The 25,636-nt window shown below is 44.9% G+C and overlaps 1 protein-coding gene across 1 annotated transcript; it reads right to left on the minus strand.

The window, feature by feature from the left end:
- Positions 1–843: 843 nt before the first annotated feature.
- Positions 844–25,636, minus strand: tet1 (tet methylcytosine dioxygenase 1; the record flags this gene model as incomplete). The annotated part of the gene is made up of 11 exons (XM_079280805.1): positions 844–4,140; positions 4,271–4,415; positions 4,585–4,761; positions 4,885–5,022; positions 5,172–5,261; positions 5,509–5,659; positions 5,751–5,959; positions 6,265–6,358; positions 6,797–6,887; positions 7,323–9,600; positions 23,678–25,636. The coding sequence occupies 11 exons, from the start codon at positions 25,634–25,636 to the stop codon at positions 3,092–3,094; spliced, it is 6,381 nt and encodes a 2,126-aa protein (XP_079136931.1). The 3' UTR covers positions 844–3,091.

Genomic DNA, 25,636 nt, shown 5'->3' on the forward strand with positions numbered 1-25,636 from the left:
TATTACTAATACATAATATAATTAGCAAAGCAATTATGATATATTAAGTGAAGAATTTATTGGTGGAAATTCACAAACTACTCAGCAGTAAATAAAGAAATCCAATATGTTTAGTGGTCCATTCAGCATTGGGACATCCAAGTATATTTTGATGCTTATATTTATGTACTTATGCACTGAAGTTTAGACTGCATGACTTTTACTTCTAATAGAGCATTTTTACACTGATACTTCTACTGATGTAAAATATCTGTGTACTTCTTGCCTTCATTCATGTTATCTAATGTAAAAAACACACCAATAAGTTACACGCCGTGCGGTACACAGATGTTAAAAGTGGGAAAAAGACAGCGCTGGTATTGGTACCCTGAGTTGAAGAATCAGAATCAGCATCAGTTGAGAAAAAGTTGGATGGATGCAACTAACAACTCTTGTCAAACTACACTTATGTAAAAAGACAGAATTGTAAAACTGCTTCTAAAAAGAAAACGTTGATTGATTCAGTATGATAGAGGGAATTCAACTTGGAATTAATCTATAGTAGAAATATAGACAAAACACTTCTCCTTCATTCTTTTCCTCCACTTATTTCTCAATATGCTTGGGTTGTGTGGTAATGGTAATACTTATGATTCGGATTTTCTTTAGATAACTTAACTCCTAAAGCCCTCTTGTGTTCATTGAAAAAAATTAATTTTTGAATAAGAAATAACTCCTAAAATAAGTTGTGTTTGTCTTGCTAAACACAGATCAGCTTGAACAAATCAGGACAAAGGAAATCATGTTCAGGTCCAAAATATAAATATGACTTTATTTCACAATCCCAAAAAGAGATTAGCCATCCACATAAGTAATGCTAAATTTAGTCTCTCCTCAAGTCTAAACTGGATATACTTTGAGCAACATACACTAATGCAGTTTCAAAATAAGCAAGATCATCCATTGTCTAAACACCATTAACAGTACAGTAAAAACAATATGGTTCACATACATATTTACACATTTTCTACAAATAAAAGTTTTTTTTTTCATTTTTGAATGCTGGTGCTAGTTCGTAGTTCCTCGTTGATACAAACACTTTCATCGTGGACTGAGTACGTCCCCCAAAGTAAATCAAAAGACTTTTTTTTTTCTACAACTTTAACTTTGTCATGTCATGTGTTCAAAAATGTTCTTTATCAAGTGACTTAAAAACGGTTTACATTCATTTCATTTTGTGAGCATGATGTGTGTTTTGATAATTGTTACACAGTTTGGTTATCCGTGGAAGACATTTTTTAAAACTCTAGATGGACATCTGCACAACAATTCGCTTTTTTACTGGTACTTGAAAAACATCATGATCAATGGTGGGAGATACCAAAGCATCTCAATCTGTTAGCCAGCAACTATCCACAGAAATTATAAAATTACCTTTGCACTGAAGCATACACCAGATCAGTGTGCATTGTATAAAAGCACCATGCCATCACTGTTCAGTATATAACCCAGTCAAGTCAATGCATGCACCTTGACATCTTGTCCTATTAGCACCAAAAGGAAGTCAAAGTGTGTGAAAGACCAAAATGTTTCTCACAGGAAACATTATACCACCAGTGTTAGTGTGAATATCAGTGATGTCGGTTGTGCTGAAATTTCATTGATGAGTTCTTGATACAAAGAGCCTCTCTTTCATGGGTAATACAAAATAAAGATCCTGATTCACCAGGAGTTCACACCAACCTCCTTATTTAGACCCTGTAAATAAAAAGCTATAATCTGTAAACAAAGTGTTCACGAGAGTCGAGCACCTGAAATCGTCTTCGGCAATTGTCTGAGTGGGATTTCATGTTTGAGTGGTTTTTCAACAAAAGCAGAGAGGAGGATATAGAAGAAATAACTATTCAGCATCGGCGGACACATTTTTGTATTCAAATCCAGAGTATGGACATAAAAACTGCTAATATGCTGTTGACATACGTGACACTTTGTGATTTCTGGGAAAGACGGAGGTCTTATTAGCACCATCAACATTTTTTCTGAAATCCTATAATCACACTTGTGCCCTATGAAATCATTTTTGAATTCCTTTTCCAGAAGGTGAACATAAGTTAAGTGCCAAAAATGATAAGCACTTCATTGTTGTAGCATTTCATGATTCCTCATTATGTTACATTTTGAATTCCATTAGATATGTATGCCATTTTCAATCAAATGGATGAAAACCAAATAAATGCAGAAATACTGTAAAAATAAAAACATGTTCATGCTAAACTGTCATATACTGTATATCTCTATCTGTACATACATAATCAGGCCTACGGATTGGGACCTTTTTCAAGTTAAGTTTAGGAAAATAAAAAAGTGCTTCTTACTGTAATATGCCATACATATCTGTGGATAAAAGACAAACCATCAGGACATAGAGAAATAAAAACAAAAAAAACAAGTGTGTTTCTTTCATCGGCTGCCAACAGAAGTCGGAGGCAGTAGGAGAAGAAGCACAATGCTACATGTGACAATCTGTAGTAAATATATGCACAATATTAGTCTTGCTTTCTACATTATGTGATGTAATGATGTCTAACAGAGAGGTTACAGTAAGAATGGCACCGACGTAAAAGCCAATGAGATGCATCTCATGAAAAGCAAACTATTGGCTGAAATAAAGAGAACAGTCCTACTGTACAACATAAATTCTGAGCATCAACACATAATGCAGGTTATCATAGAAATCTTGCAGTAAACAGGCTTACACCAGGAATTAAATAGAAATCGTTATGATCAGAATAAATAATCACCTTTTTTGTTCTTAATCATGTGTATAAAACCAGATTAAAAACATTTTAAAAAATGCTTCAAAGCACCATCTGTTTACAATAAAAACACAGAAACTCACAGTTAAAAAGCCAACACAACTTTGGTCTTCCTCATCACTTTGAAAGCAGAGATGAAGAAGGGCAAAGCCAACAAACAGAATCTAAAAAAGCACAATGAAAACGATGTAAAAATGAGAGTAGCAGTTTGAAGTTGACTGAGGTAAGGCAGAAGCACAGGGTGTAGGAGTTTTCTCTCTCCGTGTGTGTGTGTGTGTGTGTGTAAAACATGTTGACTAAGTCCATCGGTTGTAGGGGCCCGTCACCTGGGTAAGAGCATAAGGGGATACGGTGATGACACCGTCCCTCTGGAGAGTCCACGCTTGCCGTGTGGGGACATTCATGATCCTCCTCGTCTCCTCCGCCTCCTCCCCCGTTTCTCCCTGTAGCTCCCCACCTCCAGCTCCGTTGTTCCCCCCACATTTGCCCAGGCAGTCCTCCATCCTTAACCTCTCAGCCTCCTCCTCCCGTTCCCGTTCCCGCTTGGCCATTTTGGCGTCCCACATAGCCATCCCGTGACCTGGTTCATTTAGAGACTTGTGCTGGTAGAAGACCAGGGAGATGCGGGTGGGGTGGCTGCGGTTTGGCCTGAGGATAGGGGTGGTGGCGTGGAGCTCCCGCCGTGCACACTCTATCAGGATGGAACCGTGTGACGGGGCCACGGCGACTCCGCCTATGTTTCGGTCAAGGAAGTTGTGCTCGCTGTCTGACCACACCTCTTCCTGCTTCAGTTCCTCTGGTTCAAGCGGGGGAGTTTGTGGGGGAAGGGGGCGAGATGAGAGCGGAGGAAGGCCATGACCCCTGACCTCTGACGCGACATCTTCTGCAGCCCTGTGGAGTCCGTTGAGCCTGCTGAAGAGGCCCTCAGAGGTAGGTCTGGGGGAGAAGGAGGAGCGAGGAGGAGCACTCCCACTGGGGGAGGGTCTGAGCAGAGGAGAGCAGTGCACCTCGTTGGGCTCAGTTTTAAAAGTATGAGGGTAGTCACTAAGGGCATTATGTGGAGATCTACGAACACTCTGGTCACCAGATGTTGGAGAATAACCATTCATGCCGTCACTCATTGTCTTATAATTAAGAGCTGAGCCATTCTGTCCAAACTGGAGGCCAGGCAGGCCGTGGTGGTTGGGGGAGATGACCTCCTTCTGTGGGGTGACCTCTGCACCCAGAGTGGGGTAGCTGCTGGTGCTCTGGTTGTAAGTGCTGGGTTGATTCCCCTGAGGAGGGTACCGTCCAATGCTGGCAGGTCTGGGTGGAAGTCTGTATGAGCTGTAGAAGCCCTGTGGCTCTGTTTTGGCATAGAAAATACACGTATTTCTAAAACGCTGATGACAACAAGAAACATTTATGCTTTCTGACCTCCACGTATTACTGATTATAATAGATTAATAACAGGACAAGAGACTTGGATTTACTACCTTTTTTGGGGGTTTCGCTTTTCACTTTCCCAGGAGTGAGAGGAGTCAGCCCAAGCTTCTTCTCCAGTTTCTCTGCTTGAGCCTTCAGATGAGCTTCTTGCCTTATCTTCCGGGCTGATTTCACTGGCTCGGCCAGTAGACGCACCTGACAGATACAAAAAAAAGAAAATCAATGGTTGAAAACATGACACATGTTTTAATGTTGTTATACATCAACTTTTGCAGCAAAGGACTCAAACCACGGATGGTGCAGTCAGAAAGAAAAGAAAAACAACATTGAAAAAATAAATAAGCGCTGCTTGCTGCTCACTCACCTCTCGGGGAAAAGCAGACAGAACTTGCAGAGCACCACTTCGGATTTTGGCCCACTGGGTGCCAACCTGACCAAACTCATCCCTCTCAGACATCCTGTAAAGTGGCAGAACATGGAGCTGCTCATCTTCTGGTATGTTACGCACTGCACGGTTATCTTCCTTGGTTAAAGTGCAAACCTGGAAAAAGGACAAAGACAAAAGGCAAGTTGTTCAACGTAACAGTCGGCCGATCAATACCTTCAGAGATGGACACATGGAATACAAGTATAAGGCATAGCGTCACACTTGTAGCTTGCTTACCACAGTGCTGCCGTTATTCATGTTGTGAGTGTCCTTGTGCGCGTGGGCACAGAAATCCACACAGGCTGTAACCCCAGAAAAAGGACGTCCCTCCCTCACGCCCAGCCGGCAGTCATTCCCTGCCGCCTCATTTTCCACCTATTAGAGACACAAGAACAACTTGGTTTGTGTAATTTGAGAACAATGAGAGGACAATAAACATCATTTATATTGGAACTACATTAATAATAGCCCAAAGACAGCTATGGATCATCAGGTAAGTGTGGCAGCTGTTTAATGTTCCATACCTGGTTTTGGAAGGCCTCAGGAGCCAGTCGTTTGTAGAGCGGTGCGAGGTCAGTGGCAAGATTCTGAAGGTTGCTCTCTATCTTCTCCTCCTAAAAGTAATGGGCAGATTCAACAGTTTTGGGGTGAGCATCTTATTAAAAAAACATACAGGTGAGATTGTCATAGCCAACATAAGCCACTCGGCTGAATTCTGCCTTTATCCCAGATAAATAGCAAGCACACTGATTACACACAACATTTCCTCTCACATCACTATAAAAACAACGGAAAGAAATAGAAGAGATTGTAATAGATGATCTCCTCTAGGATTTTTTTTGAAGATGACCACTCCCTCACCTCCTCCCGGTCGTCTCCATGCAGGCGGAACTTGCGGGGCACTTTGCTGCGGGCAAACTTACAGCCATTGAAGTACATACTCCAGGAGCATCCAAAGGAAAATGAAGCTCCGCATGTGTCTTGGTCCAAACCCTGGCATGCACACGTACGACTGCGGAGATGGAGTGGCGGGAGGAAGATAAAGAAACAAACAAAGCTGGGAGGAAAAATGATTATTGCAAAACAAAGGAAGAAGTACTCACTCTTCATTCAGGGCACAGCGACGGCTGGTGGGGGAGCCGTGTTTAAAGAGGGTCTGTGTGAGCTCCTGGTACAGATTATCTGCCACCGGTCGAGGGATCCCCTCCCACGCCAGAATGAGGATCACCAACACGGCAGTGTCACAGTAGTGCCCTGGCCTCCGGCGGACCAGACACAGCAGCTTCTCCTGTTCACCGCCGCGCCGGATCACCTGTCAGACGATTGTCACACACAAAACAAACAGATGAACGTTAGCGCTGTAACAAGCATTGTTTTCATACAATATCACAAAATGATGGATACCTACGGGGTAAAGGGTTCGAAGCACTGTGATTCTAGAGAATAGTTGGAAAATATGTGTTGGTTTTTAAGGTTTTGGTGAGGGTAAGAATCTGGGAGTGACTTTCATATCTCTGCCCCTAAATATACTGTGGTGGGATCCACAAGAACACTTCAATGTACAGAGGACATATTCAGGACATTTAGGGTGAACTACCATGAACACCAGCTACCTACCCATTTAGCTATCGGACACCCCTGGGAGCTCTTTCCTTCTTTCCCAGTGTAAACAACAACTTCCAGCCTTACTGCAGTTCCTTTGGCACCATATCTGTAACACACGTAAGTTTATAACTATCAGCGCTATTGATCACAGAGCACATACCAGTAACAACACATATTTTAACTTTACATTGCTACCCATACCTGAGGGCAGTTGACAATACATACATCCATTTGATCAAATTACTGACTAAAAAGACATTTGTCATTGAAACGCTCAATGACTGCAGAATGACACTTTTTCAGTTTTGTGTGGTTGCGGACAGACTGCGATGGATCTCAAGATGTTTTAAAAAGGCTGTCATCTTGTCTCAGCTCAAAGGGTTTCCTGTTTCAACATGTGTGCTTCCTTTTATCGACAGACTCTTTGGCTGTGACTCAGCCCCATTCCACCGAGCCCGAGGTCGACTAGTAGCCTCTCAGCATATGTGGTAGAAAACACACCCACATATACACGGTGTAAACAGAGTGGAAGTAGTCACTCTACCTGTCCTCCATCAGCTCCCTCACTGCAGGAACACTAGGTCCTGCCCCAAGGTGGGTGTAGTAAGGGCCTTCCTCCTTCTCAATGATCTGGTCTGTGGGGGGAAAAAAGGAACATCTATTGGATATCATAGCAACTTGTGTAGAACTTTTTCTTCAAAAACTGATGTGATGCTGGCATATTTTGGATTAAAAACTGATGCTCTTGATAAATCAGATTAACGTAAATGTCATATACACAGTAAATGTAGCTGGATCTCAGTTCAGGGCTTAACAAAGCATCCCAAAGCCTCCTCCAAATATGGCAGAGAAACGTGGCCTCCTTTTGCTTGAATTGGCCCTTGAATTAGGACACAGCTTGTGTGTGTGTGTGTGTGTGTGTGTGAGTGTGTTTGCATCAGACAGAGAGAAACAGAAAATATCAGTTTGAGGACTTCCACGCTGGATTTAGTCACAATGTGGATAATGGCACATGTGATACCAATGCAGACGCTACACACCTAAACAAATCTTAAGTAGCACCAACTCACCCACACATTCACAGGATGGAAGATCAGCCAGTTTTTTGGAAGGCGTGTTGAGCAAGTTCTTGATCGGGGTATCCAGAAAACTCATAGGAGACTCCAGAAAGCTGTTGACGCTGTTCTTGGATGGAGTTGATTCTGCAGAGCGGCCCAGATCCCCATCAGCAGCTGTGGACAGGACAGTGACAGGTCCTGTTCTCTCCAGCTTGTAGTAGCCCTGCTGGCTTGGAGGAGGGGACTGATGACCCCCTGAGAAGCCATTAGCCAGGCTGTGGTGACCAGCGGTGTGGCTGAGGAAAGCGGTATTAGCTGGGTTGGTTTTAGGGTCAGCACCGTGCTGCAGCCCACCACAGGGCTGCGCTACCTGAGTTAACAAACGCCTTTCACACTCCTGCCCCGGTCCTGCAGCATGGCCATTGCATTGATTGTGTTGGTGGAGTGGACCATTCGAAAGGGACCATGGAGGGTGTTCTTGACCGAGAGTGTGGTTGATCCTTGTGAGAGTGTTGTAGTTCTGAGTCTGCGGCCCTAAGAGGGCGGCGCTGTGAGCGTTACTGTGATGGATGAGTTGTCTCCTTTCCTCCTGAGCCTCAGCCAAGTATCTCTTCAGGTCAATTTGAGCTTGAGGCAGAAACAGGTTCCTCTTGTGGTGAAGGCCTGATTTCCCCTGCGGTTGAACCTTCTGGCCTCTGCTCCTGTGGGCCGTCTCTCCATTTGGCGTGCGTTTTGAGAGGGGGGTCCTGCAGTTGACCCCCTCATTAGGTCCATCACTTTTCTTCTTCCTGGGCTTGGCGGGCGTCGCCCTTGTTTTTTTCACAGGGGGCTTTTTCTTACTGGTTGTTAGCTGGGAGTTGTAGTTGTATTTAATGGCCGACACAGGTGTTCCTTTTGGAGGGTTGTTCTCTGACTGCTGGCTGTGTCGAGACTGGATGATGAAGGCCAGGTCTGCCAGCTGAGCTGCCACCTCCTCCTCCTCTCTGTTTCTCCTCGCTTTACCAATAACCCTGTCTCTGTCCTCCCCAAACAAGCGCTCATGATCTTTACTGAACTTCATGTCACTGGGATATTTATAGCTGCATTCCGACTTGATGACATGAGAACTTAAGCCCGGCTCTGTCCTCCTGCAGGGTGCTTTATCACTGTTTGAGCTGGCTTCTAAGAGGTCCTGCAGCGACAGCTTCGTGTTAGAGCTTGACCCCTGGGAGCGCTGGATGACGTTCCCTTGCCTGGCCACAGGGGGGCGTATGACTGACGTCTGGTGCAGTGGTGAGCTGATGACTGAGACTTTGTTGTAGCGGATGGCTGCTGTGGGTTTGGCTTCTTGCAGGCTTGTATTTGCATTGGAAGTTGAAAATGGGGCAGGAGTAGAAATGGGATGTTCACACTTACTTTCAACTTTAATGGACCCTGGGGTGCTCTGAGGTATAGCTGCCAGTTGAGTCAAGGCCTCAATAGCAATAGCCTGATCAAAACTAAGATTTCTTCTCTCTGCCAAGGACTGCACGCTTGGTTGAAAAACGCTTGGAGGAGGTTCACTTTTGATAGGCTGGGGAGTCCTTTGCAGGCTCACAGGAGTGCTTTTCTGACACGAGTCATTCTTTAAGTCCTCCGGCTCTTTTTTGACAAAGTAAAAATCTGGCGGCTCTGTTTTGATGGAGCACAGAATGGAAGAACGTGAGCTGAAAAGTTTCTCTTCCAGGCCCTGCCTCTCTGTGACAGAGAGGCACACCACGGCGGCCAGCGTGGACAACGGGTCTTCGCAGACCTCCTCTTCATCACTCAGCTGTGTGGTGGCCTGTTCAGTGATCCACATCCACGGCTCCTCCAGTTTGATCTTCTTCAGTGGAACTGACATGTCGTCCGGAGGAGTCTTGGGTCCATTCTCAGGGCAGTCTTTAGGGATTGCAGCGATGATACTCCTTTGAGGCTCCGATGCAATCGTTGTCCTTTTATATGCAGACTTCAGATCAGAGTGTGACCCAGTGGTCATATTAGCACCGTTAGGTTTTGTTAGGTTCTCAGCAGAACCATTCGGAAAAGTCACAGAAGAGCATACGTGTTGGTGAAGTGCAATGCTGGTCACCTCCAGCCCGGGCTCTCTTTTAACAAGTGCCGGCCGTCCGCCTTGGTCCATGGCCAGGTTGTGGGTGAGCGAGTGGGTAATTGTGGGAGCTTGTGTGTGAGGTATGTGGCCTTCCTCCCCCTCATCTTCCTCCACTGCCGTGTGGGTGTCATCCATCTGCGCTTTGCCTTTGCCATTTACCGACCCACTTTCAGGAACCACCTGAGACACAGAAACAGAGAGAAAGAGAGGAACAAAAGGAGAGAAGTGACTCAACAAGCTCTGGCAGTATACAGTGATTCGGCTTGTTCCTAAACAGTCACGGCTAACAGCACAACAGATTGCCTCCCAGCATGGCATGAGCATCTGCTGCAGCCACTATCGAGTCTGTGGAAAATAGTATTGCCTGTGAAAACAAAGAATCTGCTTTCTATAAATCGCGTCCGAAACCAATCTGGAAACAGAGCAAACTAAAAGTTAAATTGTGTGAGTTCACAGTCGAGGGTTCAATCGGGACCAAATTCCTGCATGAGCTGTGGAGTGTTGACAGCCACGGACCCACAGGTAGCCGAGAGCCAACGAGTGAACATTTGCAGTCACGGACTGTTTTTGATTACGCCACTGCCAGTGGGTCACTGAGGGCATGTGTGCAGCGCGTATGCACATGTTGTGTGTGTGTGTGTGCCGGGTTTGTAGCCGTGTTTCTGGACATGCGTGCGTGCATGTGTATGCAAGCACATGGGATTATTAACACACACACCCTGCCATGTTAACCAATAGGCATTGTTGAGTGAGTGATTAACCCACCCAGGGTCTTATCTAGACACAGTGCAGCTTGACCCTTTGGCTAATAAGGATTCCGACTGCCAGCAGAGCTACGACCATCCAAAGGTCCACAGTATTGACATATTGACTGCCTCCAAAAGCCATGTTGTAAACACACTCACACAGACTTTCTTAAGTGCAGACAGTCATAACTCCATGAATAGGAATACAATCCATTGATTTGGGGAGAAAATGAAGTTAAGGCAGTTTATTTTGATATTTTAAATCTGGCATATATTAGTAAAAGCCTTCTTTATTCTTTATCATCTCGAGTGAGCATATGATCAACTGAAGTCAAGTACAGCTGCTTCTTATTTTAGGAGTTAACCCCGCATCACATTCAGAATAGAAGCCCTCAGCAGTGGAAGACTGATTAAAATGTTGCAGCGTGACAAAGATTAAAAAAACACTGCATCATGTGCCCAGACTCAGCAAAAGGATCTTAAACTTGTTTGCAGGAGCTGGAGGATACTTGTGCATTTATGTGAGCTGTGTGTACTGTTGATATTAATGTGTGTGTCTGTGTGTGTGTGTGTGTGTGTGTGTGTGAGGACTCCCATTTTCCTACTAATTAACGAGCGCAACTGCAGAACAGCTGGAGATTTGTTCTTTATCACTGTTTACTTGGCATAAACAGCCATTAAACTCCATCATTGCCTCTGTTTTGATGCATTTTACAGCGGGAGATGTGCACTTCAAGTTGACAAAAGTAAGCAGCAACGGCGCTTCAATAGAAACCAGACTCCTGTGAACCCACAGACCAAACTGAAAACATTTCATCAGTTTCATGTGCTCCATTCAACTGTTCTCTTTATTTCTGTCAGACATGGGTGCTGGGCTCGGTCCAGCTTCTGAGACGTCACGGATAAAATGGTAACAGTGTGTCTGACTTTCACGTATTTACAGTGAAAACAGAATCGAGCCTTGTGACATCCCACATGTGATGGCTGCTGAGAAAGAGCATGATCAGTCATTCATGAGTGAGAAGGCAGTGACAAATAGGAGACGAAGCAGTCTTCCAGAGCTAAACGCATTCAATTAAAAATGGAAAATAAAAGGTGTCAAAGGCAGCTCTGAGTTCTAAGAGGGTCGACACTGAGCAATCTCCTGCATCGGGTGTTTGAAGACGCTTGTTAGTTGCCTTAAGAAGGTCTGTTGCTGTTGCTGTGTTTTCATGGTAAAGGAAAGAGAGTGAAGAGAGCAAAAAAGCAGCAAGTGTTCAATCTGTTTCAGACAATTTAAGCCAATGTCAATCGAAAAATGTCATTATCTTCATCGTCTGCAATGATTTCCGGTCTTTTTTCTGACAATCTATAAAATCTGCAGATGAAAGCCCTTCTTTGACGATGTGAGATTGGCACTGGTGAGCCTGGTGTTTACCCCTTGATGGCTGAGATAGATGGAAATGTTTCTCATATTTCATGTTTCTAATATTTCAGCATGGCACCACTTTGTGTATGCTCTTGGCCAGTTGTCCACAGGAATGCAAAGCACATTGCCAAAAGCTGTTCCTTAAAACAATGTTAAAGAGGTGTAGGGAGGATTTAACATTAGGCAGAGGTTCAACTGCAGTGACCATCGAGCTGTTCATGGTTAATAATATAATGGGATTAGACATGATTAGTACGGTGCACCCAATGTATCACCGAGTCATTGCACTGATGTGATATTCGCGATCCCTCTCTGATTCCTCCCCAGTCCACCATCTGTCAGGGCTGTGCCGTATTACTAGAAACACGCTGCTGATGCAACAGATAGCTGGAGCTCAGGCTGAGGCAATACTGAAGATGCCAATGCAACAGGAGGAAGATAGCCGCTCCACACAGCCTGTGGAAACAGACAACCGCGATGTTCAAATGAACGAGTGGGAGGAAGAGTGAAAAAGATGGGGAGCAGGGAGCAGGGAGAGGGAGAGGGAGAGGGAGAGGGAGAGGGAGAGGGAGAGGGAGAGGGAGAGGGGCGGGGAAAAGGCAGTGTGTGTCTGTCACAATAAACTGCTTTCAATGACAAAGCAGCTCTGGACAGCTTCCAGCACTGCACCAGGCACACGCGTGTCTCTCTGCATGCATTTGCATGTGTGCAAATGTGCAGCTCCTTTGTGCATCCAAGTCTTCACGATACGAAGCTGACCTCAAAGAACAGCCCCTGTTTTTAGTCATGTTACATTTTGAAAACAAAAAGCCTAATGCGGGATGTACATGCAGAGTCATGTGCTCTCATTTAGCCTGGGTCTGTGATGTGTTCGGGGCTGCGCGTCTTTGTGTTGTGAGTTTGTTGTGTCTTCGTAAAATCACTCACACAGCGCTGTGCTTATAGTTTTAAACGCAAACACAGTTTTCTTCTTTTAGACAAACCCGTATTACATTATATTACATTACAGTATCCAACGGCTGAGCTCTGAACATCAACAAAACACATGTTAGAGTAGCCGTAGCCAAGGGCGAGTGCTTTACACACAAACAGGCGTTCAGAGACCTGCCCTGGCAACAGAAGTGTAACCGTCGCTTGAACTCTCTCTCTGGATCTCCAAGGAAGCTCAAAGGAGTGTGTATCTACTCTTCCCGCAACAACACAGACATACAAACACACTCGCACACACACATAAACATGTCTAGTCCAATAAAGAGAGTGCTCGGAATTCATCAAATAAATTTGGAGCGATTCAGAGTAACCTTCAGCTGCTGTTCGCTTTCATGGCTGTGCAGAAATATTACGCCGCTAGGATCCTCACCTCACAACACTCTCAGAAACGATACACAGAGAGAAGCATGCTTCCTTCCTGGCTGAGGGTGTAAGTAGTGGTTTAGGTATGTTTCTCTATACACGTGAGAATTTCCTTCATTCATTGAGTGAGCGTTTCCTGTCTGCGCTGAGCTCAATGTCACATAGTGAACACAGAAAACACACTACATTAAACAGAGAACAAGAACTTATAGGTGGCAATAAAACAAATACACTTGAAAGACCTGTCTCCCAGTACACCAGTATGAATTAGAGCTTAATTAACGGTAAAATGAGACGGATTAAGACAGTAACAGAGGGATCTTTCCTCCAAACCACACAATAATATCCTCGCTAGTGCAGTCCAACTAGTAAAGCCTGCCAAACTACAAGTTACGACCCACGGCTCACAAGCACTCCACTTCTCTGCTAAGCAGTCAGCAAACAGCAGGTGCAGAAATATGGCTGTCCAAAGCCCTGCACCAAAGAAAAGGGGAAGCAAAGGGGGCTCTTCATACGGCATAAGAGCTCAAAAAGACATGCGACAGGGAGAGAGAAGAGCGATGGCTGTTACCGTGGAAACTGACCTCTTTATTGCTGACTTTGTTGTCACATCCTTTAAACCCACCTGGAAAAGACAAGCCAAACACTCACATACAGAAGCCCCGGGTCCTCGGTGACTGAGTAGGAACAATAACAACACCAGCTTCCAAAATAAAGCACTCCAATCAGCTAAATCCAGCGTGGCACAGAGAGAGAGAGAGAGAGAGAGAGGCAACGGAGGACAACGTCTAGATGAGCGCCACTGTAGCTCAGCCATCTGCAGCGAGACAATAGACCCCGGGGCTGCCTTTACCTTGTCTGTCCTCGGAGGAAGCCCCTCCGGTTTAGGCAGCATATCCCTAAAAGGTATTGGTGGCCATCTTGCTTTGCCTTCCTTCAGCCTCAAAAGAAAAACGCTGGCTACAGTAGCCGTGCGCAGGGCGAGCTCCTGGGTGTCATGACTGGTGCGACTGTGAGTCGCTGTAGCAAAGTGCTGCTACAGCAGACATGCACACACGCAGACATTTAGACACACACACACACACACACATGGGATGCCTTTTGCAGACGCAGACAGAGCCTCATCAGCCAATGGCGTGAGGACCTTTGTGGCTTGTAAATTATCTTCCATGCCTAGACTCTCCTAAACAAAGGATCCCCTATGTGGGCTTTTTACTCCAGCCCTACACACATGGATTGGTGGCAAGCTGTGGAACGGATACTGCACACATGCTGGATCTGGATCACAGGAAAACAATTCCATCACCGCTGAGATATTAACCCCTGAAGCAGCTCACCACACTGCTGTTGGGCTCTTGGTGATTTTCAGTCACGTGACCTATTATCTATTATACTGAATATTTTTGCAGCGCATCTAATTTCTAGACGATCTAGATTCTAGACGTTTTGGAATACTGTGGCAGGAAAGAGGATGTTGACAACATCCACACGGTCTCAACAACCCTTTCCCCTCATTCTCGCTCATCCAACCCAAAGCGTTTTTTCTCCTTCGAAGCAATTCCCTGAGAATAAGCCGTGGCTGGAGAAAAAAAACAAGGCGACAGAAAGCAAAAGACAAAGAGAGAAAAATGTTATGAGAGAGTAAAGCACCCCCCCCCCCCCCCCCTTTTAAAGGCAACCATGTGGCCAAGACGCCGAGGTCATACTGGGACAAGGAAACATGAAGGCAGCCTGAGCCGGTGCCTGTCGGCAACACTCTAGTAAACCCACCTCAGAAGAGTGTTTGATAATGGGAGCAGAGAGTGTGCGGCTTAATCCATACACAACAATGAGAGCTACATCAACGTAGGCTTCATGCAATAAGCATGCAAATATCAGGATGAATGAATAGACAAACAAGTCATGGTGGAAGATGAAGTCATTATTAAGGGATTCAACAATAAGCCACGTCTAAAGGTATTCATAAGCACGTTACACGCAATATGCCTTGTGGTCGCCAATATAGCACATGATCACATGCATTTCTAAAGCCAATAGGTTGAGTCCTCTGTGACAACATTAACATACTTAATTCATGAATATGTATATTTCCACACCATATTAACATTTAACTACAATGTTTTAATGCTTAGATTTGGATGTTTGTATCTGTTACTATCCCACTGCAGAGTTCAACAGTCAGTCAGTTAGACGCTCATGACTTATCATAGTCACACTCCTGCACGCTGTGGCGTCACGTATCTGTAGCCTCACATTATCTTGATTTAGAACTCCAAACAGGCTGTGTTCAGATTTGATATCGTTTGCTCAGTGTTAGCAGTAAGCTCATGCTTTAGTGTACATCTACGGTTAGCATCAGAAACAAGTAATATTCAACAGAAGTCATGTACTCCAACAGTAATAATCACATGTGTCCTGACACACTGTAAAACAAACACTGATGCAGACTAAATACTTGAAATATACACAAGGCATGTGTGTGGTGTGCTGGAGCAAACTTCATCAACCACAAAATAATCTTTCCCAAGCACTGTGAGTAACAGAAAACCTCAGTCCACATGACAAAAACATATTCTCAGCTTTAAAAAAAATCCCAATGGGGATCAGTGCCTGCAGATTGAGCATTTATATGACCAACCCATGTGGACATACGCTAGCTTTTACTGTCGTTTAACCCTGAACTGGACAGAATAAATGTATATGGACACCTGTCAAATCAATGTGTAAATATAAGAGCATTTCACTACCATTTACATGTGCCAAAATATGCATCATTTAGAATAATGAGTCACGCTTACCAAATTGAGGAGAGCCATATCTGGGTTAAATTAGATATTGTCAGATACATCGTGGCAGTTACAGTTGAGCTCTCCTCTGAATTGGAATGGCTCAGGTAGTCTGACAGGTTTGACACTTGTGGCAAAGTCTACCAACTGTCAAACAGGTTATACCAACCTCAACAATAAAGCAAGCCTGTATAAGATACACCTCAACCACTAGCATGACCTAGTAACATAAATAAGTTGCACTGTGCGTCTCTGTCTTCACAACAGTCCTTCTCCTGCAGCCACTCCGTTCCTGCGTCCAAAAAATACTCCGCAACTACTTACAATATTGCACCGCACCCTTCATTTTCAGCTCTTTAAGTGTCCCACGTGTTTTTTTCCCCTTTAATAAGCTACCCAGCTCTCGTTAGGAACAAGTAGTCTGGACATTAATCATCCTAAGCTACAGCAAGTGAGGTAAAGAAAGTTGCTCTGCACCACAGTCGTAAACTGTCTCTGACACATCTGGAGTCTGACCCGTTGGAGACCGGCCCGGTGATGGAGCTGTGCCAAGCGCGATTATTGCCAATAAGTTGTCATTACGGCCATTACCGCTGACGCTAATATAAACTTGTCTCTCATTAGCATGGAAAAGTGACACGTCTTTGATGAAAGGCAGTAGTTTGGGAGTTTCTCGTCTTCTTTGTGTAAGTTGTGACTTTCTACCGTCAGTGAAAGATAACGGAGGTCATCGTGGTAACAACCGTAGGGGAAAACATAGCTCTGCGCTTGTACTCGTCCCCATGTTGCTCATCTAGTCCACTCGTGCACAATCTCTCACACAATCACACAGATTCAAACTCGCGATGCATCGATACCGAAATCAGTCCGACACTGACTCAAGTACCTGGAGCGGGTACCAGTGAAAACAGGGGCGACTTAAGACTGCGACTAAATGTCTGCACAACAGCTTTCTGCACACGGCATGTTCTCTGCTTCCTCAACAAACACACATGAATACAAATGCAGGTTTGTAGCTTTCACACTTCCTGTATTGACAGTTTGTAACCCTTGGGGGGGGGGGGGGGGGGGGATTACAGACCCCCAACACCACACCCTAAACCCACACGGACTGGATGGTCAGCATGAGGGGAAGACACCTCAGCATAGGCCAGGAGAGGAGGGAGGGATTTCAAAACCCGTATATGCATCGACCTAATGTCCTATTTAGTCTTGTGTGTGTACTATCCATGTCTTTACCTGCTGATTTTGTTCAGCATAAGACAATAATCTGTACAAACACACACTGAAGTATTAACTCTTATCATAGCTCTGTGGTTTTGAGTTTGGGACGAGCTTAGCTGTGGCTAAATATGTGTTTCACCTTGAGAAGGACACGAGGAGGAAGGGGAGCGGGTCCATCGGTTTTAGTAAACACTGACACAAACCGTCACTGACCCAAATACACACACACACACACACACACACACACACACACACACACACACACACACACACACACACACACACACACACACACACACACACACAAACACTATGCAGGCAGAGCAGCATGGGGGCCCCAGATCCTCTCACAATGAGACAGGAAAGGGCTTACTTAAGGTTGCGCTATAAAACATGCTGAGTAGGCATGTTGGCCATATGACTGCACGTGTGTGCATGCTCTCACACACACACACACACACACACAAATATGTGTGCAGACAGATGAATGCAAGCTCCAGTGGTGCATTAAAGAGCGACTGCACTCACTGTACAGCGACAGAGAGTGCTGAGAGGATAATGAATGATGAACAAAGGGAATTATGGACAAGGCAAAGGGATGAGCATCATCACAACTCAGTGGATGGCTGTCTGGGGTAGAGACATAATGACAGGAGGGAGCGAGAAGAATTTATACCCCTGTCAGGTGTGTGAGATATATTCTAAGGTAGACAGGTCTGGTTGATGCATGAATACGCTCTGGTTTCTTCAGAAGGAGGCCATTGTGTACCCTTGGTAGGATTTGAGTGGCATTTCTTTTGGGGGGAAAAGTGGGAATTTCTTTTCACCCGGAGAAACCAAGTGGCGCGACTTCAAAGCGCATCCAGGGACTTATAGCCTTACAACAGCCAGGACACGGTACAAACTCACAGATGCAACGGACCTAAGAGGGCTCAGGAGAGGAGCATCAGTCGTATCAATGTTGAACTCAAATCTCTTGCTGAATTATAAACATTATAGTTATGTAGTTATACTTACAATCTTTGCATTGTTGTCGTTGAACAAAAAGAATTGCTGCTGAGCTGCTACAGCTGAATGTATATTAAAGCAAACTGAGTGGAATCCTTCCTTAAAGTCATTAAATCAATGTCTCTGGTTGGATGTAAGCCTTCAACTTGGCACCGCCTGGTCCATACATCTGCTCTGATGCATAGTGGGGCTCAGGCCAAATAACTCAGCCCCAAATCAAATAAAACAGACATTTCCCCTTGTCCACGGAGCCCTTTTCTGGGCCACTACCCAAGCCCTGCAGCTATTACAGATAACTACCTCACAAGGTTGTTTTAAATTTAATTGGCTCGGACCCAGTTGACAGAAAATACAAAGCAGCCCGAATCTTAACCAAGCTCATGGAATAAAACGTGTGCATTTGCAGCGGTAGAAGAAGTCAGAGGAGAGAGAGAGAGAGTAGGCTGAAGCACAACGCAATCTGCATGGTCATAATGAGTTGGCCCTGTTAAAATGTTGGCAGTTTCTCTGACATTTCACAAAGCATCACTACCTCATCACTACTTCTGTCCCACGCATTTACATAATGTGACGGAAAAAGTGTGAATGTGCATCTTTCCTCCAGCTCATTGCCAGAGTGCCCACATGCACATGTGGGAGAAACTGTACCTGTTTTAATGAAAGGAGAGTGACACACCAAACTCTATAGTGGCTTCGAAAATAAATTTGTTACAACAAACAAAACTCACAATTTTCTACAAGGTTCTTTTCCTTAAAGGCAGCCAGTTGTTCCATTTCACTTCAGTACAACAATCGACTTATCTGAGATGGATAATGCATCACAGTGAACATGTTTACTTTAACAATTGTAGATGTTACTGTATGGTAATGTAAACCAAATTTATCCGTACTTGTAATTGCATATATTTCTTACTCTTACGCTTTATGTTGTCATTGAAATATATCAAGCTGCTGACCCACTATGAGCAGGACAATCTGAGGAGTTTAACCTAATTACCTGGATGTAGGTTACCGAGGGCACAGCCTTAAAACCCACAGTGCGTGTCTGCTGGTTATCTCCACTAATCCCCCTTAGGACCCTGAGAATACTCCATCAGACAACCGTGGCGGGTCAAAGGTGAGCGCCAGACAATGAGGTCGCCATGGCAACCGTCAGCGCTGAAGACTTCCAATGCTCTGTGTGTGTGTGTGTGTGTGTGAGAGAGAGGGGGAAGAGGAGCCCAGACCCGACACAAGCGTCTGCTGGGACAAATCACTCTTACTTCACATTAAGCTGGTTCCATTTGAGAACAATGAGGGGGTTTGCTGCACACAAAACTGAACTGCAAGCTGTAAAAACCTTCATGCACATGCACACACACATCCCAATTTGACATTAAAATACAGGTAATAATCACTGTGTGTGTCCACACACAGCTTTGAACATCAGTTGCAAAGCAAACAGTCACCATTGGGTGCTGCAGGCTGCCTGTCCTCCCCACCAGAGTGCTGTCTGAGGGGTCGGCAAGTGTCTTTCAAATACACGTGTTGCCTTAGCTGGGCCACTCCTCTGGCAAATGCATTGCAGCAGAGAAAAAGAGGAGTGCGGGAGATAAATTAGTTTGCAGAAGGAACTGGGGCTGAGCTGGCTAGCTGACTGGAAGCAGGCCAACTACTATTTGTCTAAAGTATAGTCTGCCTGCAGCTGTATTGTGCTGATCTCAATACTCCCTTAGCTGTGTAATTATGGTGCACCTCAAACTCACCCAAAGTCTACCTCACCAGGTGCACGGTCTTGATAAATGCAGTGACAGAAGGAGGCAGATAATAGTTAATACTATCTGTGAGTGCTGCTTTTTGTCTAAGGGAAATCACATGCAGATATTACACAACTAGAGCTTGGCAATAATTCAATCCCTCGTCTTTTGATGGAATCATATCTGGAGATATCAGAGAGACAGCACTCAGTGCTTTTTATTCGTCATGTATTAAATTCACTCAGGAGTATATTGAATTTCCGGAAAATATGCTTTGTTGGGATATATATAACGTTTAAAAAAATATGAAATTACCTATATCGGGATAGAAGATTTTGGAAATATTGCCATGCCCTAGTTATACCATATGCTGGAAACGAAATAAAAACGACGGGTCAGCGTTCAGACAACCTCCCACCGCAGATTGAGACTTTGAAAAATATATTTATTGGAAGTCCGGCCCCCACATTGTCTGCTTAGAAACATTCTGGCCCTTGGACAACTGTAGTTGATGACCCCTGCTTTAGATGAACCCAGGTTTCCAGTTTGATCGATCGTGTCAAAAGCAGCATTCGAATCTAAAGGCATTCGGACTGAGCAGTCACCTCTGTCACCTGAGACCTTCACAAGGTCGTGTCCGTGACATGGAGAGCTCTGAAACCTGACTGAAAGCAGTTACAATACACTGTTATTCAGTCCTATTAATAATTAATAACATACAAAAACACAGGCAGGTATATGTATCTGTGCATATATACACTGAAATATGAAATACTGTATCAGCTGGCAACAATGGAAATGATCAGAACTGCAAAAATATCGACATCTTGCATCCATTTATGAATTTAATTATGTATTTAAGAGCTCGTGCTAATGAGCTACAAGCACTGACTGACTGAGGGGCAACTGTTTACACAATAAGTGAAGGATGATTTGATGACAGCTGTGTGTTCTAATCTCATTTGTTTGTACGATTGTGCAGAAATGTGAAAGTTTAAAACATTATCTATGAGTGCTGACATCTGCCTCGTCAGCCACAATAACAGTGCGTCAGTTCTGCAGCCTGGAGCTCTAAACATGTCGGGACTGTTAAATTAACTCTGTAAATACTGGAGGCTACGCACTCTATGAGCTGTCGTATTTTGTTTCTGGTGTGTACGCGTTAGCGTGTGTGTGTGTTGGTGTGTTCAGGGTAAGGTGAGACCAGGCAGGGAGACCTGTCCTCACTGCATAATACAAAGCGAGGCCACGAGGGGGCCATCAAGCTTGAAAAAGGCTCACTTTGTCTCTTATTACCATGGACTTTCCTTATTTGAAACAGTTTTGAGTGTTTTTGTTCGTCTTCATATTCATAAGCCTGATACTGTTCAATCTGTGGTCTGTTTTGTGTGCATTTTTAAGTATGTAATGTTTTATGACACAGTAAAACCAAACCACAGTAGCTCACCATGGAAAAACCAGAAACAGAATTCACATGCCACTACATGATCTCCTATTTGGCCTCCGTCCCTTTTCTCACAATCTCCTGCCGTTAGAAACTTGAAAGGGTGTGTGAGCTTGATCAGCAGGACTGGCCAGCAAGCGTCTTACCGTATTACTCAGACTATAAGCACACAAAAAGTAAACCCTCATACACTTTCTTCAATTATATATTTTAATAAAAGACAAGAGGTAAAGTTACTGTTCACCTGTTCTGCATCTAGAATTAAGTAAAGGTTCGTGATCAGCACCTGGTGCCGGCTCCACCGCCGCAGTTGTATAGAATCAAACAAATACCCGTTCCCAAACCCCAAACACAGGCATTGCATGTATGTCAATGGGATGTCAGTGAAGAGAACAACTGAGAGAGGATCTGCGGTTCTGTCATTCAATCTTTGTCTGCTGTCCAACAGCGTGCACGCACCACGCAAATATGTATAACATGTAATGTCAAAAGTAACAACCACATATACCGTGAATGTGTAGTTTACTCGCACACACACCCACTGACCCACATTTCCTTCTATTCCAAATGACATGTTCAGAAATCTCTTCCTGGCCTGATATTTGTCTCCTCACACCCTCTTACACTTTCACAGAAATAGAGCACAAAGGTCATGACTACAAGAGTATAGGAGAGAAAATATTTTACCCGGGGCATTTTGTTGGGTTTTTTTGGGCCATTTCTATACACAATATATCCCACACTTTAATTTATCCCCCTTGATCGTGTTTTAAAATTCAGATACCTTGAATTGAAGGTAAATTGCCCTTTGATCACTCCTCATACCGCAGGTATATCTGCCAATGCTACAACCCGGAGGGCTCTTCCAGTGCATGCATGCACGCTTGTAGGCAACAGCCACATGGACCCTCACTCACAGTTGTTCACACAGAGCCCTCCCCCAGCCACTGAACTGTGTACATGGTTCTGTGGCTCTGGTAGCCAGCTGCTCTGAGGAACTCTTATTCCCACTTACCAAAATTATTGAGAATATGTCTATTAGCCATCTGTCCCTACATACAGCATGTTGTTGATAAAAACACAACATATTTAGATTTGCTTTTAGCTGAGACCTCATCTGAATCAGTTTAACATTACTTTACAAAGTTCCATGCACAAACAAGTAAACAGTTTAATCCTGCATTCATCATTTTGGCCACTATGTGGTAGAATAACTCCAATACAAGCTGACAACCACACAGCGCTGACAAAACGTTGGTACTGCTAAAGTTAGCAAATAGTTGCCTTCGGACACATGCTGCATACACAGAGCAATACTATAACCTCATTGCAGTTGTGTTTCTGGACACTTAACTCCACCACTCAATAACGTTTTTGCTCTGTTTTTGGTCTCAACCTGAGAAAATATGAACAAATATAATTTTGGAGTTGAATGTAAGTCCAATAATCACTCTCTTTTAGCTTTGTCTTTGGTCTCCACCAACTCCTGAGGGACAAAAGTGTCCCTTTAGTTGCTACATGTTCTACTATGTTCACCAGCTAGTCGCTAACTGTCTCTGTCTGCTAGGTAACGCAGTGTTTGTCCACTAAAAACAGCTGCCTGCTGTGCAGAAAATGACATTGTGAGTAGAGTCTGAATCAAAACATTTACGTTGCTGACAGAACAGCTAAACAGTTAGCTTAAACCTGCTACAGAGCTCTGTAAAGCTAAAGGGAGCTGTATAGTCAAGGGATAAGTCTCCGTAAGTTCATCACTACAAGCGAGATTATAGCTGTTTTAAAATCGACTGGGAAAAATTCCTCTCTTAACAAACTTCCTGGGTGTTCATTGGTTGTCTTAATGGTTCTAAAATATGCCTTCACAATGCCATTCAGTGGCACTGTGCAAAAACATCCGGCTCAAATTGGCCTGAATTACAGACTCATCTCCAAACACAAACATGCACATACACAGTCACCATGTGCAACTCACAAAATAGCTTATTCTCTGGCTTTCTCCATGACACACACACACACACACACACTGACGAAGAAAAACAGACACATACTCACGCACGTGTTAAGCTGCTGGTCATGTGATAGCTCCTTCCCCTCTTAACACGGGTCATCACCAACACTGAATCGCATGCATTCATACCATCTCTGTTCTCGACACACACATTCACCCACCAGCAGTTCCCCTTTTATCACTCAACACATTCCCCAACATTTAAACAGGAAGACACCATGAAGTTAAGTGTGCGGCATCTGTTGAAACCGAAAAATGTGGAACACAATGCGAAAGTGAATCGTTCTGTTTTAACTGTTTGGCTCTTTCAACCCCGTGATCATTGCTGCTATAGTGCTATAACCTCGGAGATCAAAAGCAATGCTGTCATAGAACAGTAACAACTCTCTCTAGATGCAAAAGGAATTTCAAGTATGTTCCCACTGAAATCATTGACTAAACGGACCTCCTTGTGAGAATGAGCTGAAGACCTGACTGCAATGAAACCAACTAAAATGTGTTCAAATGTAATTAAATGAACTGTACGGCGTAACTTAAATCTCACCTGTGCAGCAGAGAGAGTGAGCAGAGATGAAGGTCTTCTCCTCCTCAGGTCCACGCACTTTCGCATCTTACAGATCTGGTGGCCAGTGCTGCGGTTGAGGCAGCAACTGCACCGGCCGCAGCTGATCTTCCTCTGGCATGGCTCACATGTTCCACACCTGCTCCTCTTCTTCTTCTCCTTCCTCAGTGGTTTGGGAGCGGTCCAGGAGGGCAAGCAGGCCCCTTCTGGCCCAAAGGATCCCGGTAGAGTAGAGGGACTGGACTCCCCATACCCTGTCTCCGATTCAGTGTCGAAAGAAAAAGAGGATCGAGTGCTTTCTGAGCTGCAGGAGAAGGTGAAGCTGCTGTCCAGAGAAGGAGTCGAGATCTTTGGCACTGGGTCCGGCTCGGCGACCGCAATGCTGTCATTGCCGAGGTTTGGTTGACACTCAGCTGTCAGGGCATCTGTGCTCAAGGGAGGAACGAGCGACGATGACAGCGAAGGGGTGTCCTTCTGGCTGTGGCGCTCCAATGGCTCCCGATTAGATTCACTATCTTTGGTCTGAGTCTCTGCTGGTGTGCAAGCTTGTTTCTCTCCCGGAGGAGAATGGGTCGTTAGGCTTTGCGGGTGGTGTGGTTCCCCATGGCTTGAATCCTTCAAGCACCTGGGTTTGAAGGAGTCACTACGGATAATAACCGGCGTATGTCTTTTTACGAGAACAGTCTGCACCATCAGGGCGGTTTCAGCGGCAACTGATGACCCTGTGAATTGAGGTTTAGCACCATGAAGGGTTGGTTGCGTGTCTGTCTTACCCTGGCTCAGAAAGTCTGGCTCAACTGCCTCTGAGGTGGAGGGGGCTTTGGTGGGATTTGAGGTAGCTGCGTTGGAGACAAATAGCCCGCGTACAGGTGATTCTGACTGTGGTGTTAGTCCATCGTTAGAGTGAGGTGGGTCTGGAGGTTGAGAGGCTGGAGCGCTGGGTCGGGAGTCAGCAGGATTGATGGAAACAGTCTCCTTTATGTTTCCCCCTCTCTTACAACTACCTAGCTTCTCAGCAATCTCCTCCATCTCTTCCACGGTCTCCTTTTGTCCCTCAACTGGTTTCTCTTCCTCTAAACTCTCTTCTCTCTCATGATTTCTCTTTTCTTTTCTCTCAGTGACAATTATCACTCTTCTATCCGTCCTGTTTTCTTTTAGGTCCAACGTGTTATCGTCCTCTTGGTGGACAGCACACACATCATCTTGCTTACCATCACTGGCAAGATGATCAGGCTTATTTCTAAGGACAGATGAAGTGTCGTTTCCCTCACAGCCGCCCTGCCCTGCTTTAAAAAGGCTTCCCTCTTGAGCATTGTTGACTCCTAAACCCTGATCTTTGATTCTGGAAGGAACTTCAAAATCTGTTTTTAGAGCGACTGGGAGTATTTCTTCTGCATCACAGGTGTCCAGATTCTCATTTTCCTCATTGAGAGTTGAATCGTTGATGCTGGTGCTTGAGGGCTTGTTTCTTGTGTTTCCTTGTTGTGATGCTGCTCGTCTCCCCGCCACCCCCCTGTTGTTTCTCCCCCCTCTGCGAGGTTTAGGAGGCTCGCAGGGAGTAACAGGCACCTGTGCACCACGCAGGGACTTCCTTCGCCCCAGGGGGTCTTGTAACTCGCCACAGTGGTCAGGCAGATTGCTCGACCGTCTAAGCCTTGCCGATCCTGTTACATTTACAGTATGGTTAACTCTGCCAGCGGACCTCCCGGGGCCCTGACTAGCAGGCCCACTCACGCCTCTTCCACGGGGGCTTCGGCCTGACGGTGCCTGGGCCCTGGTCGTTGACTTTTTCGGTTCTGCAGGTGTTTTTTGGGGCCTCTCTGTGGCTCTTCCCCTGGGTTTGTTTGAGTTACAGGTTTGCCTCTTGGTGCTAATCACCTTCTGGACATTTTTTCTCTGAGCAGGTGTCCGTCTCCGGGTGCGTTTGGTAGTAGCAGGCAT

The sequence above is a fragment of the Melanostigma gelatinosum genome, assembly GCF_949748355.1.
Source record: "Melanostigma gelatinosum genome assembly, chromosome: 12".
NCBI classification, from domain to species: domain Eukaryota; kingdom Metazoa; phylum Chordata; class Actinopteri; order Perciformes; family Zoarcidae; genus Melanostigma; species Melanostigma gelatinosum.